The following is a 19412-nucleotide window of genomic DNA, read 5'->3' as shown; positions in this document are numbered from 1 at the left end:
CTGGAGAAGGGAATGGCCACCCACTCCAGTATTCCTGCCTGGAGAATCCCACTGACAGAGGAGCCTGGTGGGCTACAGTCCATGCGTTCGTAAAAAGTGGGACACAACTGAGCAACTACCACTTTCCTGTTTTCGAGACTGGGTTCAAGAAAGTCAGGATCCACACACATACTTCTAAAGGCCACTTCCCCAAGGACAAGACACATTTCCAGCCAGTCACTTGAGTCAAATGACTGAGACTCCAGTCCCCCACCACCCCTACCTCCCCCATCAATTCCATCCATTAAAGAAAAGAAAGGCATCACAACTCCAGGCCGCAGAGTGTCAAATATATTGATGGTTGTAAAAGGACAGCTTAGAGACATTTTCGGTCTGCTGAGATGGCGTGCAGTATACAGACATGCTCTGTTTTTTGAAACCATGTCATTAAGTTTTCAAATACATCTCTGTTTTGAACATGATGTCTTGTTTTTTTTTTCATTAGCACAGTTTACTACTCTACAGATTCTCCTAGAGTAAATAAATATAATGGCTGTTTGCAGAGCAACTACAGATTTGTTTAGATGTTTAACAAGGTGAACTATTTCACAATTAGATCGACCTCTTGAGTTAACAGCAAGATGTTTCTCATTTGTTTTGTTCACTGCTCTAGTGGGTAGGGGGCGGGGGGTAACTTTACCAATTTGTTTTCTGTTTACATGTTCAGTTGCCAACAGATTCCAAAAGGTAATGAAAAAATAACAGACTGTTAAAAAATTAAATTGTAATTAGACCACGGGGTTTTTTTTCTCCCAAGACCCTTACAGTCAGATAATTTAAATTTACAAGAGGAAAAAATAATACACATTGTGGAAAACTAAGTAACAAAAATACTACTAAAAAAAATACATCCGTAGAACACAGTGGTCAGTTGTAAACAGCTCAGAAGGGCAAAGAAAACAGTCGTTCTAGAACGTTACGCAGTCCAATGACAAACTCTGCCTTTTTTTTCCTAGTGGCTATTTTCCTACCACAGTGTTGAGCTTATTATATTAAATAACTTATATGGGTAAAAAGGAGTTTGCTAACCAGCAGCCAACTCAAAACCTCATAGGAAGAGGGAAGAGGGGAATTCACAACACGGCCCGAGCTCAGGGAAACTAAGTCCGAGGTTGGCTTCCAGCCAGCCTGATCCCTCCGGGGCAACGCCACTGAGCTGCAGTTTGGGATCTAAAAGGAAGGCTTGCTTCCCCTCCCTTCTCTCCCTTTTTCTTTTAAGTTAACAAAGAAACATGGGCTTCCTAAGAGCCAGCCCTCAGCGGGGCAAGTCCCATTAGCAGCAAATGTTGAACCAAATTAAAAAAAAAACAAAAACAAACACACACACACACACACACACACAAAAGAAAGCTCCATCCAGGTGCAGAGCTGTGATTCACATGGAAATTCCAGGAGATGAATCATTGCAGAGCTGGGACCCTTAGAGGATTCTTTCTCAAGTGTCCTCAGTGAACATTTCAGTCTCACAGAATCTGAGTCAATCTGTCAGCTGCGGGGAGCAAGGTCCCCATCTGCTCTTGAGGGAGCGTGCTTGCAGGGACTTCATGATTTTTTTTTGTAGCACAAGAGGCCCGAACACAAAGGCCAGCCCCTCGATGATCTATGTGATGCAGCGGCGGCGGCAGCAACAGCAGCGACCAGCAGCCTATGTGTTAAACTCTGCCCAGGAGGCTGGATCTGAGGAATGAAGAAGACACGATCAGAAGGAAGGCAGCAGATGATCTGAAGGAGGATGAAAATCCTCACCTAGCACTAGTTTTGTCTTTCCCGTGTTTGAAGCTCGATTTTTAAATAGTTTACAGTAAGTCAGACAAATATCATGTGATGTTACGCATATGAGGAATCTAAAAAAATGATGCAAACGAACTGATGGACAAAACAGAAAAGGACTCACAGACACAGAAAACAAAGCAGGATTACCAAAGGGGAAAGCGGGGGAGGGATAAATTAAGACTTTTAGAGTAACATACACACACTGTCCATGCATGCTAAGTCACTAATCCACTGGGATTTGCTATACTTAAGTTTGGGAATTTCTCCACATCTCTAAAGTAATAAAAGTATATAGGGTCGCTAAGTCGCCTCAGTAATGTCTGACTCTGTGACCCTCTGGACTGTAGCCCATCAGGCTCCTCTGTCCATGGGATTCTTCAGGCAAGAATACTGGAGTGGGTTGCCATTTCCTTCTCCAGGGGATCTTCCTGACCCAGGGATCAAACTCGAATGTCCTGCATTGCAGGTAGATTCTTTACCTCTGAGTCACAGAGGAAGCCAACATATACACACTACCGTATATAAAATAAACAACAAAGACCTATACTCAATATTTTGTAATAACCTATAAAAAATCTGAAAAAGGATATTTATATATATGCATGTGCGTGTACACATATATAAAATCGAATTGCTTTGCTATACACCAGAAACTAACACAATATTGTAAATCAACTATAATAAAAAATAATTTAAAAATAAATTTTAAAAAAGGACAGAAAAATATTAAGCACTGAAGTCTTTCAGATTTTCTGGGAGAACTGCTAGTTCCAGTAGGTACATCATTTGAGAATTTGTTGTTGTTCAGTTGCTAAGTAGTGTCCAACCCTTTAAGACCCCATGGACTGCAATGTGTGAGGCTCCCCTGTCCTTCTCTATCTCCTGGAGTTTGCTCAAACTCATGTCTATTGAGTGATGCTTTCCAACTATCTCATCCTCCGTCATCCCCTTCTCCTCATGCCCTCAATCTTTCCCAGCATCAGGGTCTTTTCCAATGAGTCAGCTCTTCGCATCAGGTGGCCAAAGTGCTGGTGCTTCAGTTTCAGCATCAGTCCTTCCAATGAATATTCAGGACTGGTTTCCTTTAGGACTGACGGGTTTGATCTTGCAGTCCAAGGGGCTCTCGAGAGTCTTCTCCAACACCACAATTTGAAAGCATCAATTCTTCAGCACTCAGCCTTCTTTATGGTCCAGCTCTCACAGCCACACATGACTACTGGAAAAACCAGAGCTTTGACTAGACGGACCTTTGTTGGCAAAATGATGTCTCTGCTTTTAATGAGCCTTAGTATCCACTTGGCATGTGTGGTTTTGCAAGAACCATCGCATACTTCTTTTTTATCCTCCTTGGGGGTGCTCTGCCTTGCCCAACATCTGCAATAGCCTCAATGTCATTGCCCAACAGCACAAGAGCATGTCCAGAGCTGCGGCAGACACGAGGAAGGAGCTGGTGCTCACCGTAAGGGCTCACACAGCAGAAGGGCGAAGAAGAAACCGCTCCAATCCTTTGCCTATTACCATGATTTGTTCTAATGATGATAATTCCAACGCCTCTGTACCTTATCTCTCCTCTACAAGAGGGTCAAAGAAGGCCTACATTTTCTTTTGAAACAAAATCACACAAAAGCAAATATATCTTAGCTACCCTGGTTCATAAAACCTAGCCCTGATCAAGTTTAATGAAGGCTCCCAAATGACTCTGGAAAGAAGAGAAAATGGGCCTGGTACCAAAAGGCACACGCTCCCAGAGTCTCTCAGTAAAAATGCACACACAGCAATTTTGGTTATAGTAATTCCATATCCTGGGCTACTTTCGCCCACTAACGCATCTCAAGTGGTTAAAAGACAAACTTATCTACCCTAGTTTTGTTAAAAAATACTAATAGAATAAAAAAATGTTTAAATTTGACAAACAGCAATTTTGGTTATAGTAATTCCATATCCTGGGCTACTTTCAACCACTAAAGCATCTCAAGTGGTTAAAAGACAAACTTATCTATCCTAGTTTTGTTCAAAAATACTAATAGAATAAAAAAATGTTTAAATTTGAAATGATTGTAGATTACATTTCAAGTCCTAACTCTCTCTCAAACCAAAGAGGGGACCAAGATAGAGGCAATAAGTGACACTCTCAGATTTACTGAACCAACTGGTCTTTTTTATCTCAGGTCAAATAAAATTTTAGTGTTAGAACAATTCTTATCTTTTAGATGAAGAAAATGTGTCAGAGGCCTTTTTAACACACCATGGGGAAATTTCAGTTCCTCATCACATAAAATACTGGGAGAGAAAAAGCAGCAGAGTCACTGTATATCTGTCAGTATTTAAAAAAAAAAAAAAAAAGAGCAATAAAACTGAAGGATGGCAATGAAGATTTCGAGCCACAAAGATTCAGTAAACAAGAGATAAGCTACAGAGAGGGCTTGCAACACGCAGGCAGGGACTTCCTACAGCAAGCACGTGGCTTTTTTCACTTAAGGCCAACATGTTTAGATTTGCACAGCAATGAAAAGCAATGAGACTCACCTTAAGGACTTCCATCTGTCTTTCTCTATATGATTTTCAGGTCCTTCACTTTCATAGGAAGCCAAGTAGAGAGCTACAATCAACCAAAAGGAAGAATGCATGAATGCTGAAGCCTTCTTCCGATACATTACCCACCTCCACTCATCCTCCATTCAACCTCAGCCAAACCCTACAGCAAAGCACACTCTTTAAAACATCGAATTACCATTGGGAAGCTTTAGAAACACAGAACACCACTTTGCCCCTGCTGGACCCTCTCAACAAAACGCCAGGGGCCTCTAGACCAAAAAAGTACTTGGTTAACTAAGACAATTTGTTATTATTATTATTTAATAATATGTCAGACATGCAAAGTCTGACATGACCATAGCATTTCTCCCAGGTTCTATTTTTTCTATTTTTTTTTAAAGCTTCTTTATATATATATATATATTTATATTTATTTATTTTTGGCTGGCCTGGGTGGGCTTTTTCTCTAGCTGCAGCAATCGGGGGCAACTCTCTGTTGCAGTGAGAGGGCGCTCACTGTGCTGGCTTCTCTTGTTGCAGAGCACGGGCTCTGGGATGCTAAGGCTTCAGCAGCTGCAGCACGTGGGCTCTAGTTGCGGTTCCCAGGCTCTAGAGCACAGGCTCAACAGTTATGGAGCACGGGCTTAGTTGCTCCACAGCACGTGGGATCTTTCCGGATCAGGGATTGGACTCTGTATCTCCTGCATTGGCAGGCAGATTCTTTACCACTGAGCCGCCAGGGAAGCCCGTAACTCAGACAATTTTTGAGGCAAAAAAAAAGGTAATAAAGGCAAGTCACAGGACTGGAATATACACTCACATTTCTACTCTTTACAAAAAGGGGGAATGGGATGGGGAGCCTTTTCTGCTGGATTGATTTATTTATTTGGCTGTGCCGTGTCTGAGCTGTGCCACACGGGATCTTCAGTCTTCACTGCGGCACATGAGACCCAGTTCCCTCACCAGGGATCGCAGCCAGGCCCTCTGTACTGCGAGTACAGAGTCTTAGCCACCGGGCCACCAGAGCTTTTAAAAAGACTCCTGGACCCCGTTAGCTTTTTAAAAGACCTTTTAGCAGGTAAAAAGTTAGAGTCTTTAGGTCAATTTTTCACTGTTCTAATGTTTTTCCCTTTAAGTCAAAAAGATTTTCAAAGCTTTAAAAGCTTGGTATTAATCCTGTCTTCAGAGGTTAATAACAATCAAGCCCCTCTCTGGAATAGATCTTATTAATTCAAAATGTTCTTTAGTCATTATCATAAACACTATCAATCTACCATGAGAAACAGTTAATAGTGCAATTGATTTGTATAATATTAGGCTATAATAGAGTAATATAATCAATTCCCAAGTCTTTTACAAACTTTAAATATCTTGTCAGTTTTTTTGGTACACAATCACTGTTTCTGCCTCAAAGTCCCTAATGTTTTAACAGGTTAAGACTTTCCATGGTTTATGTTTTACAAATAGCAGCGGGTAGCAACTGCTTTGTTTTTCAAGTTTGTCTTGAATATCAACATGTCATGAAACACCTTTTTTCTCCATTAAAGCAAGCCTGCACAAGGGGAAAAAAATCCCTCAGTAACTTTCCATTTGTGCCCCAAAGCTCTGCAGATCTAATATTATAAAAATTTGTTTAAACCAGAAATGTACTATTTGTGGGTGAATAGTGAGTGAGTGCCTGACTCAAATATTTTAGGGATAAATCACACAGTTTTTTGTGCAACAGAAAACTCAAGATGGAACAGGTCAGAAGACAGGCTTCATACTACATAAGGAACCAGACACCAAGCACTTAATACATTGATTTCCTGATCATAGGGTCTACAGATCCTGGTAGCGGTCACGGCTTAACAGGCTACCCACCGTCTTCACTGAAGACTGGTACTGTGAGCAGATACTGTAAGATCTTCCGGTCCCTCTCAAATGGACACTCCACTTGTTTCCACGTCATGAATTCACTCACTTGTTTGGCCAGTTCCCAAAATTTCTACAAAAGAATCAAAATGAAAGTTGAATTGAAAGGCAGTTGTCAAAAATCATGAGCTTGGATGAAACCACTCCATTTAATGTTCTCTTCTAGCTTCTAATCTTCTGAACTACATCATTTTCTTAATTTAAGAAAAATCAGTTATTGATATTTTTAAGTAGTGGTGAAAAGTTACTCAAATATCTCTGGATAAGAATAATAACGGTATAGCTAATTTATTCTACTCATCACTGTTATCTTCTCACAGATTAGCAAGGAAAGAGAAAACTTGGTTTGAGAACTTCAGAATCAAGCTCAGATAGCCTGGCCTCTCTGCTCTTGGTGGAGAGGTTCGTTCTCTGCGCTCAGATTTTTGCAGCCTACCCTTACCTCAAAGTTGACATGGCCGTTGGGAAGGCGGTTGGCACAGCCCTCATTGAGGAAATAAATATCTTTGATTAACAGACTGAAGAATGGTATCACAATCTAGAGAAAACAAAAAGATTCTGGTTTGTTTTGGGCAAATAAACATTTAGTCTCTCATCAAACAATACAAGATGTTAATGAAGGGATTACATAGTTGCTGTTCAGTCGCTCAGTCATGTCCAACTCTTTGCGACCCCAGGGACTGAAGCATGCCAGGCCTCCCTGTCCCTACCCATCTCCCATAGTAGGCTACCATTGATTAGGATGGGTGCAGTGTTTTGTTGACTTCCCATGACAGCCATTTCCTTCCTTACATAATTTTTCTGAATATGCAAATGCTGTTAATAACCAAAATGAAGCAAAGATGAGTGGCACTGGGAGGTGGATGGCTTCAGGTTGTTTTCTTATTTTTCTCAACATAATAGAATATAGTAAACTCTGAACATTCTAGTTACAATCAAAGGGACAAGATCTAAAGGACTCCTACTTTTCATTCAGTTAGAACCAAATATTAATAGAATACCTGCCGCTGAAGGTACAAAGAATTTTTTTTTTTTAATGTTTATTTGGCTGTGCTGGGTCTTAGATGCAGCACTCAGAATCTTTTAGTTGCAGCCTATGGGATCTAATTCCCCGGCCAGGGCTTGAACCTGGGCCCCTTACATTGGAAGCGCAGAGAGTCACCCACCAGACCACCAGCAAAGTCCCACAGGTACTAAGATTTTAAAATATGTGACCCATCTGTCTGTGAGGATCTATACTTTTTCTATCATTTACATCTATCATTTACATCACATCTACATTTCAGATGATTTTTCTTTTTAGAGGAACATTTTCTTTTCCATTGGAGAACTGAATATATGCTCAGTCGTTCAGTCGTGTCCGACTCTTTGTGACCCCGTGGACTGTAGCCCACAAGGCTCCTCTGTCCATGGAATTTTCCAGGCAAGAATACTGGAGTGGGTTGCCATTTCCTCCTTCAGGGGATCTTCCCAAAACAGGGATGGAACCTGCGTCTCCTGACTCACCTGCATTGACAGGTGATTCTTTAACACTGGGCCACCTGGGAAGCCCCTTCTCTTGAAGACACAGCTCAAGATAACATGAGAACTGGGAGTTTTGAGTAATAGTTGCTACAAACTTCCTATTGAGCAAATCTGGCCTTGTATGTCAGAACAAGTAAATACCTGCTCTCTTGGGAAAGCACCAAAGTAGTATAATACCTTGCACAATATGTTGTGAGGGAGGCCCAGGTGAGGTCGGAATATGAATGTGCAAATTAAGAGTTGTTTAAAAAACAATGAGCCTTCTTTAGTAAGCCTTTCCTGCCTTACATCTTTGGTTTGAAAGAGTGGCATTTAACGAATTAACCTAAAATTATAATCTCTGAGACAGTATCCTAATTCCTGCTAAATCCAGAAGGAACAAAGAATAAGACTCTCTGTTCTTCTCCTTTGTAACTTCTACTTTCTCTCAAATGCTAACATGCTTTTGAAGATTCTAAATTTGCGACAGCGCAAAGAATGCTGCAAACACCCGTGGGTGGGCCTATGCTGTTTACCCAAGAGCAGGTTTTTGAAGTTCCCCTAAGCTTATGACTCACGTGGTACATCTATACTAGATGAAGGGGAGGTCTGGAAAACATATGTTTTGGCTCATACACAAAAATATTAGCAGACATTTTCAGTTCTAGAAAGAAATTCAGATTCTCCCCTAAAGTCATTTAAAAAAGATAGGCTTTGATTATTTTTTTTGTTTTGCTGATTTCTTGATAGCACTTTTGAATGTACTTTAAAAAACAAATTTATTTCCTTATTTATTTTACTCTTTTGGCTGCACTCGGTCTTTGTGGCTGCACGGGCTTTCTCTAGTTGCAGTGAGTAGGGGCTACTCTCGAGTTGTGGTGTGTGGCCTCTCTTGTTGTGGCTCAGAGACTCTAGGCAAGCAGGCTTCAGTAGTTGTGGCTCACGGGCTCAGCTGGACCTGAGGCATGTGGGATCTTTCTGGGCCAGGGATCAAACCGGCGTCCTTTGCACTGCAAGGTGGATTCTTAACCACTGGACCAGCAGGGAAGCCCTGAATTATTTGCTACTGTCTGGAAGTCTCTAAATTGAATTCGTAAAGGTCCCTTCATAACCTTCTCATGATACTACTGGCTATTTTTTCTATGGTTTTAGAACTAAACGGCCATCACAACAAGGATAAAAGGACGCCTGCACCTCACTTCTTTGCAAGACCACCTGTGCCTGCAAGGTGTTGGGCTCTGCCTCTGCCAGGACTCAGTTCCAAATCTGGCTCCACACTTGACTGGCCATATAAGCCAGGAGTCTGCCAACTGCGGCCCACAGGCCAGCCCATCTCACCACCTGTTTTGGAATGGCCTAGAGGTCATGCATTTTACATTTTTAAATGGCTGGGGAAATAGCAAAAGAATGATATTTCCTGAGCATGAAGTTAAAATTCCAGTGTCCAGACAGCTTTAGTGGGAAACAGTCACGTTCGTCCACTCACCTGCACATCAGCTATGTCTGCTTCGTGCCACTGTGTCTCAGCTCAGCAGTTACAACAGAAACTGTGCAATTTACAAAGCCTAGAATATTTATGATCTGGTCCCTAAGGGAAAAAGTTTGCCAACCCCAGGTATAAGGCTAACATACAAAGAAAGCCTAGTTTCTTCACTTTAAAATGGAAACAGTGCCTCATTGAGTCGTGGCAAGGAATAAATTAAATAATACAAAGCCTGATCTCAATTAAGCATCCCTCCCAAACCCATGGGCCCCATACAAGGGGACAAATACTGCTGATGGATCATCATCAGGAAAATGAGGACTGAATTATAATTAAGGTGGACCTACATATGGTACTGATCACTCACTGTCTTACAAGGATATATATATATATATATATATATTTGTCTTACAAGGATATTTAAACTCTTCAGAAGTTCTTGTCACGTGCCTCTAGCTAGGTGGCAGAGGCTATAACATATGTGAGTTTCGCATTCATGGTGTGTGCCATACAATCCAGTCTTTTTTTAAAAATAAAATTTACTTAAACCAGAAAAACACAAAGAACAATTCACCTATTTTCCCCATTCCCTACCTCATGTCTCTGGCAACCATCAATCTGTTCTCTGTATTTTTAAGCTTGTCTTAAAATAAAAAAATATATATATAGAGAGAGAGACACACATGTGTATATATATATATATATATACACACACACACACATATAGATCTCACATATAAGAGAGATCATATAGTACTTGTCTTTCTCAATCTGATTTATTTCACTTAATGTCTTCCAGTTTTACCCATGTTACCACAAATGGCAAGACCTCATTCATTTTAATAGCTGAATAATATTCCATTACATATACAATGAATAAATTGCAATATGTATATATTTTATATATATGTATGTGTGTACATATATATTATACATAAATTACAATTTCTTCATCCATCAGTGGACAAGATTGTTTTCATATCTTGGCTTTGTAAATAATGCTGCAATGAACACGGGGTATATATATCTTTCTGAATTATATAGTGTTTTTTATATACTTGGATAAGTACCCAAAAGTGGAATTGCTGGACTGATCCACTATTGATTGTCAGAACTACTTTTCCAAGATGCAGCAACAGAAATAATCTCCCTTATTATTCCTGCTCTGTTCCTGACGCCCATATGCTAGACAGAGCAGTCTCACAATCTCCTTCACCTTCTCATTTCCACATGAATGGTTCCCTTCAGATCGGCAGCCCCTATGCAAATCCACCACAGTAAAAATCAGGAGACTACAAGGACTCTGGATTTCCAGAGCTAAGGTAGACATACAGGCTACTAACAGGAACAAAAGTTTGGTTTCTGAGAAGTCTTTCAATGAAGGCTTTAGTGGGAAAACCTCTCAAGTAGTAATGTTTCCTAATTCCCTGTTGCTATATTCTAAATTGAGAAACTTGGCAGCTACACCTTAAAGGAGTTATCAGTTCCACACCTAGAAATATATGGTGATGAGGAGGAGTAAGTTCCCACGATCAGAAATGGGATGGTGACCGTATTTAAAACCATACGCTCGAATGAGGAGTGGTTAAAAACCAGGAGACACAAGGACTCATAGGAAAAACAGCTACTTAAGGATCATTTAACCGCCCCTATGTGACAGATAGATTTAATCTGTTCTAATGTGGTTCCTAGAGAGAAACCACATTGGCCACATAAACATAATTCAAAGAATATCAAAGATTGTATTACTCTAGCCGTGTTGCCAGGAAGACTTTAAAACAGGCAATAACTCAGAGGTAAAGAGTTTACCCTCACTTCAAAAAAAGAAAAAAAGGATCCCAATTCTCTCGAATCAAAGATGGCTCTTGTCCCCCAAATGCTTTCATTCACAGACTTGGAGGACAACTGTGAACGAGAAATGTCATATTTAAAAACAAATTGGTGGTGATTCCATTTGTTTTATGAACTGGAGAATACAATCCATATGCTCAGACAGAACTGGTTTAAGAAAATAATGAAGTTAAAGTCAACAGAATTTATTCAATGACAGAAAGGGTAAATACTGTTTTTCTGGAAAAAGCTATATCCCAGAGGTATAACACTCACTGAGATCTTAGCTGGGGGGCTGGCCAGTGCTGCAGCTCCAGACTAGGGGCTTCCCAGGAGGCTTAGTGGTAAAGAACCTGCCCTCCAACGCAGGAGACACAGGAGACTCGGGTTCGATCCCTGGGTTGGGAAGAACCCCTGGAGGAGGAACTGACCACCCACTCCAGTATTCTTGCCTGGAAAATCCCATGGACAGCGGAGCCTGGTGGGCTACAGTCCATGGGGTCGCAGTGAGTCGGACATGACCGAGCGCCTGAGTGGACACATGGACCCAGTTCCCGACGAAGAGAGATGATTCTACAGCCGCTTCCTCCCTAGGACAGAGACCCCTCTAACTCACAGAGGTCCTGCAGAGAAAGCCTTGCACCTTCAGGGCACTGGTATCCTCCCACAGGTGTGCTCATTTTCTGAAGCTTAAAAAGCTTCTGATTAGATTTTTCTTAATCTAGTCATGGAAATACTGAGATGTAGCAAAGTAGTACTTAAAAGCTCATACAGGGACTTCTCTGGTGGTCCCGTGGTTGAAACACCACACTCCCAATACAGGGGACCTGGGTTTGATCCCTGGTCAGGGAAGTAGATATCACATGCCACAACTAAGACCTGGAGCAGCCAAATAAATAAACATTAAAAGAAAATAATAATGATGAAAATAAAAGCTCATATACTTCTTTGGGCTGCATTGAGATAGTTATCTCTGCCTCATCCCCACTGTGACCTTGCTGCTTTATGTAAAAAGTTAATGTATTTACCATAGCTCTCAAACATGATAAGAACCAATATTTCAGATTTTGGTGAGAAGCAACTTAGTGTGCTTAAAAGGTGGGGTTTCTTTTTGCATTTGTTTTCATTTTAGATCACGGAGGCTAAAGCTTTTGAGGGTGAGTGACTAAGAGGGCCTAAAATTTTGTATTCTCATTTTCTTTGATTTGTTGGAACATACAGCTCAAGTTAAAAGATGGGTAGAACATAAGCAGAAAATAGTTTTCACCAAGCAACCTTAATTAGCCCATTTACTGTAACCAAGTATTTACTTCTCAAATAACATGATCTCCTGCTTCTATGTATGAAATGTGGGTAAAGGCCCTTCCGAGTCAGGAGCAAGGCTGATCTAGGACAGTGTGAAACTTATTTAAGGGCAGGGCAGGTAGAGTGAAGACCATTCATTTCTCAGACATCATCCTGGCACTTTCTCCGCCACCCACATACCCAATTAGTAACAGCAGGCCTAATGCTACAGCAACTAACCTACTTTCTGAAAATAAATGACTTAACCATGGGAGGTAAGCTAATTCTTTAAAAGATTACATTAAGTCAGCTACCTTGTGCTGAGCTTAAATGTCTGTATTCCATTAAATCAAATTACTCTCTAATGCCATTAGTCATCTTAACGTAGGATTTAATTTATTGCTTGAAACACCACTATGACACATTACAAAATAATCATTTAAATAATGTAATAATAACATTTGCAAAGCTCTCTACCAAGTCACCTTCCCCTTTCCTCCTTCTTTAGCATCCCCCCTCCCTATGTGGCAAGTGATAAACATGTCTACAGCATATGAACTTTCTTTCTTAGATCTAAACAGGTAAAAGCTGAGTACAGTGCATTTCAGGGCTTCTCCGGAGGCTCAGTGGTAAAGAGTCTGCCTGTAAGGCAGGAGCTGCAGGAGACACGGGTTCAGTCTCTGGGTGGAAAAGATCCCTTGGAAGACGGGATGGCAACCCACTCCAATATTCTTGCCTGGAGAATCCCCATGGACAGAGGAGTGTTCACAGAGTCAGACACAACTGAAACGACTTAGCACGCATGCACACACAGTGCATTTCCGTGCAACACGTGGCAACTATGCCAAGAATAAAACTTGTTTAAACACATACCTTCTCTCTGCTGCTATGAGCAGTTAAAGACCTTTGCGCTGCCCCACGAAGAGCTGTTCGATAATTATAGAAATTGCTCGAAGGGTCCATTTGATGCTGTAGACAAAAGAGAGGAGAATATTAACTACATACTTCTCACCTGCAGAAAGTTTATGAGATCATACTTTAAAGGCTGGATTCAAAAGGTCCAAATAATTCCAAGGCAAAATGTTACTTAACAGCAAGAGATCCGCTTCACATACCTCAAGAACATCGAACTTGGCAGTTTTCACTTTGGCCCAAGTTTTTTTCAGTCGAGAGACGGGGCTCATGTTCATGCCAGCTTCCGATTACAATGGAAGGCGAGAAAAAGAAAGTGGAAACAGAGAAATCAGAGAAGTCATTCTAAGGTACATTCTGAAAAAGTGTTCATTACTAAGTGAAAGGGAGTTAGCTTTATTTAAAAAAAAAAAAACAAAACTTGCCAAACGATTTTCCAAAGTAGTGGTCCCATTTCACAGCCCCACCCAGGTCTGAGAATTCTACTTGGTCCATAATCCTCACAATATTTGGTTCAACCAGTCTTCTTAATTTCAGTCACTCCAGTGTGTGAATGTATTTCACTGTGATTCTAATTTTAATTTGTATTTCTCTGATGACTAATGATGTAGAGCTTCTTTTCATATACTGTCTGTCCATCAGTATATCTTCTTTTATGAATTGTTCATGTATTTTGCCCTTGTTTTCATTGGATTATTTGTCTACATAGTGTTGCTCTGTAGGGTCTTTTATAGAGTTTGAATACAAGTTTTCAGCTAGATGTATTACAAATACTTTCTCCTGTGATATAAATTGCCCTGACATTTTCTTAACAGTAAAAGAGGGAAATTAGGTAATCTCCTATTACCTTCTGTGGACCTTTCAAGTCCCTGATTTAGATGACCTTTCTGTTCACTATTTTTGTGCAGTAAACCAGATAATAAGCTGAAGATTCACCAGTTATTTTTATGGGGGAAACAAGGAGGAAAAAATATTTTTTTTTTAAGAGAAAAAGGGATTCGTGAGGGGGGTTATTAAAATTAAAATTATTGAATTAAATTCAGTAGATTCTCTGGCTTCAAACTGACCCTGATTCTAAAGAGCCAGGTAAATATTCATGTATTTACTGAGTACTTATAATGTGTAAGATAGCCATATCATTTATCATACAAATCAGGACATTTTAAATGAAACAGTCGTTATCAATAATCATAGCAGGAAAACAGGTGTAAACTGGAAAAAAACAAGACACAGTGTAACCCCCATGCCCTATGTTTATTGAATGAATAGTCGCTGGCACTAAAAATCCTTGTGAGGCTAATGAGGTCAACAGATGATAGGTACTAGGAACATGGGTAGTCAGAAAATGTTGCAGTTTCTCAGGCCACCCTCTTGTCTTACCAGTGGAATCACTTGATTTACACTCAGATCACATGTTTCTATAATGCTCAGTACACAAGCTGCTCAAACGCTTTCTAAAATCCTTAATTTAGGCAATCTTTTTTTATCTATCTTTTTTTTTTATCTATCTTTTATAGATAAATATTCAGATGAAGATAAACTAACTAAACATATTTCATGAATTCTTATACACTTATAAAAGATTAAACATATTTGTGTCAATTTGTATATTTAAAGCTTTCTGATCATTCTGAAACAAGTCTGGATTAATGAGTACAGTTTTCATGAACAAAACTGTACTATTTGCTAATTCTTAGTGGGTCCATTTCACAGAACCTATACAAACAAAGGACATGTATCTCTCAGAAAACACTCACAGATTATTGCCATCAAGGAATTGAAGTTGCCAATGTTAAAACACTCCCGAGCCACGTCAATGAAATACTCAATCATCCTTGCTCGATGCTTCTTCTTTACAGGCTGTATAGAATGAGAAAAAAGAGAGCAGTTGCCCAACATGTAGGCCCAACAAATATAAAGGAAGTATGAAAAAGTAAGATAGAGGGCTGGGAGAAAAATCCATTTTCTCACCATGCAGATTTCTGTAGCAACCAAGTAGCTGAGGCGATTAAACCATTCTACGTAGGCTTCTAAGTTCCGTGTTTTCTTCCGTTCACTGTAGCAACTCTATTGAGAAAGTAAAATGAGCAGATAAGTTGGAGGAAAAAAGGGCGTATGAGGCTCTTGTTTTTGTCAGATATGGGCCTTTATTCTCAGTTTACGAATTAGGAAGACTTTTGAGGATGTGCGGGAGCAGCAGGGAGGGGAAAAAGAGAACAAATCACTAACAGTCTTGGCTCTCCTGCATGTGTGTGTGCTATGTCACTTCAGTCCTGCCCAACTCTTTGTGACATTCATGGTCTGCAGCCTGCCAGGCTCCTCTGTCCATGGAATTTCCCAGGCAAGAATACTGGAGTGGGTTTCCAGGCCCTCCTCCAGGGGACCTTCCTGATCCAGGGATCGAACATGCGTGTCTTAGATCTCCTGCATTGGCAGGCGGGTTCTTCATCACTAGTGCCACCTGGGAAGCCCATGACTCTCAAGACAGAAATATCGGCCTCTTAGTATAGTCCTGTGAAAACCTGAAGATCTAAAATCCTATTCTGCTGCATTCATGACAGTGCCTTCTCTCCCAGGAAACCAAATTCGTCTGGGTGAGAACGGTTCTCAGAAGCACCATTCCAAAAAATTATATATATATATATATACATATACATATATAGGAGAAGGAAATGGCAACCTCCTCCAGTATTATTGCCTGGAGAATCCCAGGGACGGGGGAGCCTGGTGGGCACCTACTGCTATTCACATAGCATGGAGAAGCTGAGAGTGCAGAGGTCTAGAAAATTTTCTCTTAAGATTAAGTCTAGGAGACAATTTTGGAACACTGTGTAGCAAACACTAATATCTTCCAAGGTAGGTAAAGAGGAAGTTTACACCATCCTGGTTTTTGGAGAGTGACACATTGTTCAAAAGCAAAAAGAAGTTAAGCTCATCTCAGAGTTCAAGGCCAAGCTTAAACAGGTTAATTACACCCCTCTTTCCTTCCTTCCAAATGAGGCAAACAAAAAAGTCCACTAGCCTCTATTGCAAAACCTGATCTTCACTTCCTGTACTGAGCGAAACTATTCTAAGGCCGGAAAACAGCTGCTGCCCCTACTCTGAAAGAGGAGCTTTCATTAGTGGGTGATACCGTCTTTGCCTAATACTTCTGGAGGTAACGAGAGGAAAAGTTTCTTACGTGTGTGTACACTGATCTTACAGCCCTGCAGACCATCAGTTTCTGACTATATGGGCTTACTCAGGCAATAAACCTGTCGTGAGGGATTCACCTTAAAACAAGAGGCAGAGCAGCGAAGACCTGTCCTTAGCACACTGGACATGCATCCTGTCTTTACCGCCTCTGCTACTGTTGAATCATGAGCAGAGCATCCTCTCGTATTTTCTCACTGACTTAATCTGCTAAAATCATTATCCTTTATCTCCTACCTTCATCACCACAAATGCTTGCATCTACTTGCTTATTAAATTTCCCAATAAGGAGAAAAAGAGGATAAAAGTTGGTGATAGGGTAAGAATTCTGTTACTGCACTTGGAGACCAGACTCAAGAATAAAAATGCGATGAATCAGACATGGCTGGAAAAAAAAATCTTTCTGAGGGACTTTCCTGGTGGTCTAGTAGTTAAGATTAAGACTCTGTGCTTCCACTGCAGGGGGCATGGGTTCGATCCCTGGTTGAGGAACTAAGATCCCACATGCTGTGTAGGATGATCCAAAAAAAAAAAGACTCGTGCACAAAGTCCAGGCATACCTCAGAGATATTGTGGATTTGGCTCCAGACTACCGCAATAAAACAAATATCGCAATAAACAGAGTCACATGAATTAAAAAAACAACAACTTCCTGATCTCTAAAACCTAAAACAAAATTGTTCCAATTTCTGTCTCTCATACCCACTATCATGGACTAAAGAATTCCATTTCCAATTTGGGGGCTAACCTCTGGGTAGACCCATTACCTTGTCATTGTCCAAAGGGTCCTTCTGCACAAAGGCCTGAACAAATTCTTCTGGGCCAATGTAATTGAGCCTCTCCTGAAACACAAACCCAGCAGGTCAACAGTATTGAAGAAAAGGAGAAGGAATGGTCTTTCCATTCTATTACTTTCTGCCACTATCCTCATTTTTAACAGGCAGCTTGTAAAATGAGCCTTTAACCTTCAAAACTGTCATCATCTTTAAGCTCTGAGCAGAGACAGTTTTCTGCTTGGGTCAATGTATACTAGAAAATAAAAGGCTGAGCAAGTTATGGAAAAATTCATTAGAGGGGGAACATGAGGAAGGTCAATAACCTCTTCGCTCTTGCTTAGTATTTATTTTCAAGTGATTCTCAGAATATCAGAAACAGTCATACGCAAATATCTAAACAAAACACGCTGCAGCTATTTCATAGATTAGCTCCCATTTGGGTTATTTTCACCTCTCCCTTGACATTGCTGCTGATAAACATGCTATCTGGTTACCACGGCAAACCAAGCCTGGGTTATAAAGGACAAGGATGACAAAGGCCTCACCAGCTCTATATGAGTCAGCTGCTGGGCCAACGTGTAAGGGTCACTGCAGACCGTGATGATGTCCCTTTGGATGGACTGTGGCTTGGTCTTGAGGACTGTGAGTCGATCCGTCGACGTGGAACTGATTTTGGCCAGCACCTCTTCGTACTGGCTGAGAGCGGCCAGCTTGCGGATCAGACACTGGATCATCTGCTGGACATTCTTCCGATACGTCTGCCAGGAAACAAGCAAAGGATGACCTCCTCGCTCTGCCTGTGCATCCGCGCCACAAACTCAGAGACTCTGTACTCGATGCTTTTACTTTGATGCTGGACAGCCGCCTTGGTGGAGGGCAGTTAGAGGATTCAGCTTTGCTCTAACAATTTAAAAGACATATATGCATACAGTGCCTTTTCAGACCTACAAGATTTAGTTCTTTCCTTGGGCTGCTCTTGAGAGTGCGACTCAAGTTGGGCCATGAAACTACCATAATGATATTTTCGATGAGCTATTGAGGGAATTCCACATAATAGGAACCGCATACAACTAATGTTCTCTGGACTAAAATAGGAACCTACTGGTTTTCTTCTGGGAGGTGAAGATGCACAGATCTCAAGTCAGAGCATTGTTTTCCTAATTCTTTTTCTTTAGGCCCACCTTCTTGATTTTTCTACTTCTATCATTCCCAATCTCATTCATCTAAGTACAAACAACTATTTGAAAGAAATACACCATCACTTCCTACTCAGCCCCTAACCACCTTCCTGACTTCCACATATGACATGAGTTCCCACCAAAAGAAGCACTGGATATTCCTTTTAGGTATTTGACCTCCATTTGGCTCATGTCTGTTTCTTTTGCACTCCTGAGTCAGTGCTAATGTTTACAATCAAATTCTTTCACATGGCAATTCTCCCCGTAATGCTACTACCAGCTGCTGCCTGGTTTGTGACTACATCGTGCTACAGCCACGCACTTAAGAGAAATTAGTATTAAAAGCAATGCACATATTATAGATAAATGTTAGCCTCTTGACTTTTAAAATAGTTACTAAGTCCAAAAAATAACTCCACAATCAATCCATAGGGGGCAGTTATCATGATGTAAGTTAAGGGTGTTCTTTTATTCTTCCTTTCCAGCCAGACATTGCCAAACACTTAGCCATCTAAGTAAATTGTCACGCTGGTATCACAGAAAGGCACACAGGCTAATTCATTGCTAGTGTGGTCCTTAGGTTAAAGCTCCAAGGAGGACAGTCCCAGTGAATTTCCAGATGAAAATCCTATATCCATGCTTTACTAACTTATCAGCTCTTTTTCAAAAAGTACCACAATAACATTTTCTGAGATTAATTACCTGAAAATTAAATGGCATCTTACCTACAAGTCTAAGAACCATCTTTTTTTTTTCTTCCAAGAGTGGTAATTTGTTTTGCCAGAGCATATTACAAAATTTTAAATGAACAGATATTTTCATACTTAAATGGAGGAAAATTACAAACAGGAGGGAATAAGCAATTCTCATACAGTCAAGGGGAAAAAGCACACACAACCTTCTTTCTCTTCTCTATTTGTCTGGCATATATTCCACTGAGTTCTTTAAACTGGAGCATTAGATGACCTTTTCCCCACTTCTACATTCACAGAT

At 40.6% G+C, this 19412-nt stretch overlaps 1 protein-coding gene across 3 annotated transcripts in view; it reads right to left on the bottom strand.

The window, feature by feature from the left end:
- Positions 1-308: 308 nt before the first annotated feature.
- Positions 309-19412, bottom strand: part of RASGEF1B (RasGEF domain family member 1B) — a 483692-nt gene continuing 464588 nt past the window's right edge. For all 3 annotated transcript variants that reach the window (XM_043906372.1, XM_043906373.1, XM_043906374.1), the window contains 10 exons: positions 17787-17999; positions 17233-17307; positions 15245-15340; positions 15031-15133; positions 13477-13556; positions 13235-13330; positions 6704-6799; positions 6211-6334; positions 4339-4411; positions 309-1716 (listed from right to left, as the gene is read on the bottom strand). In XM_043906372.1, the coding sequence (XP_043762307.1) occupies positions 1692-1716; positions 4339-4411; positions 6211-6334; positions 6704-6799; positions 13235-13330; positions 13477-13556; positions 15031-15133; positions 15245-15340; positions 17233-17307; positions 17787-17999 (981 nt within the window). In that variant the 3' untranslated portion in view covers positions 309-1691. The remainder of the gene's footprint in view (positions 1717-4338; positions 4412-6210; positions 6335-6703; positions 6800-13234; positions 13331-13476; positions 13557-15030; positions 15134-15244; positions 15341-17232; positions 17308-17786; positions 18000-19412) is intronic.

This window comes from Cervus elaphus, chromosome 6 (assembly GCF_910594005.1).
Source record: "Cervus elaphus chromosome 6, mCerEla1.1, whole genome shotgun sequence".
NCBI classification, from domain to species: domain Eukaryota; kingdom Metazoa; phylum Chordata; class Mammalia; order Artiodactyla; family Cervidae; genus Cervus; species Cervus elaphus.
The sequence above is the reverse complement of the archived record's forward strand: the minus strand, read 5'-3'. Positions and strand labels throughout refer to the sequence as shown.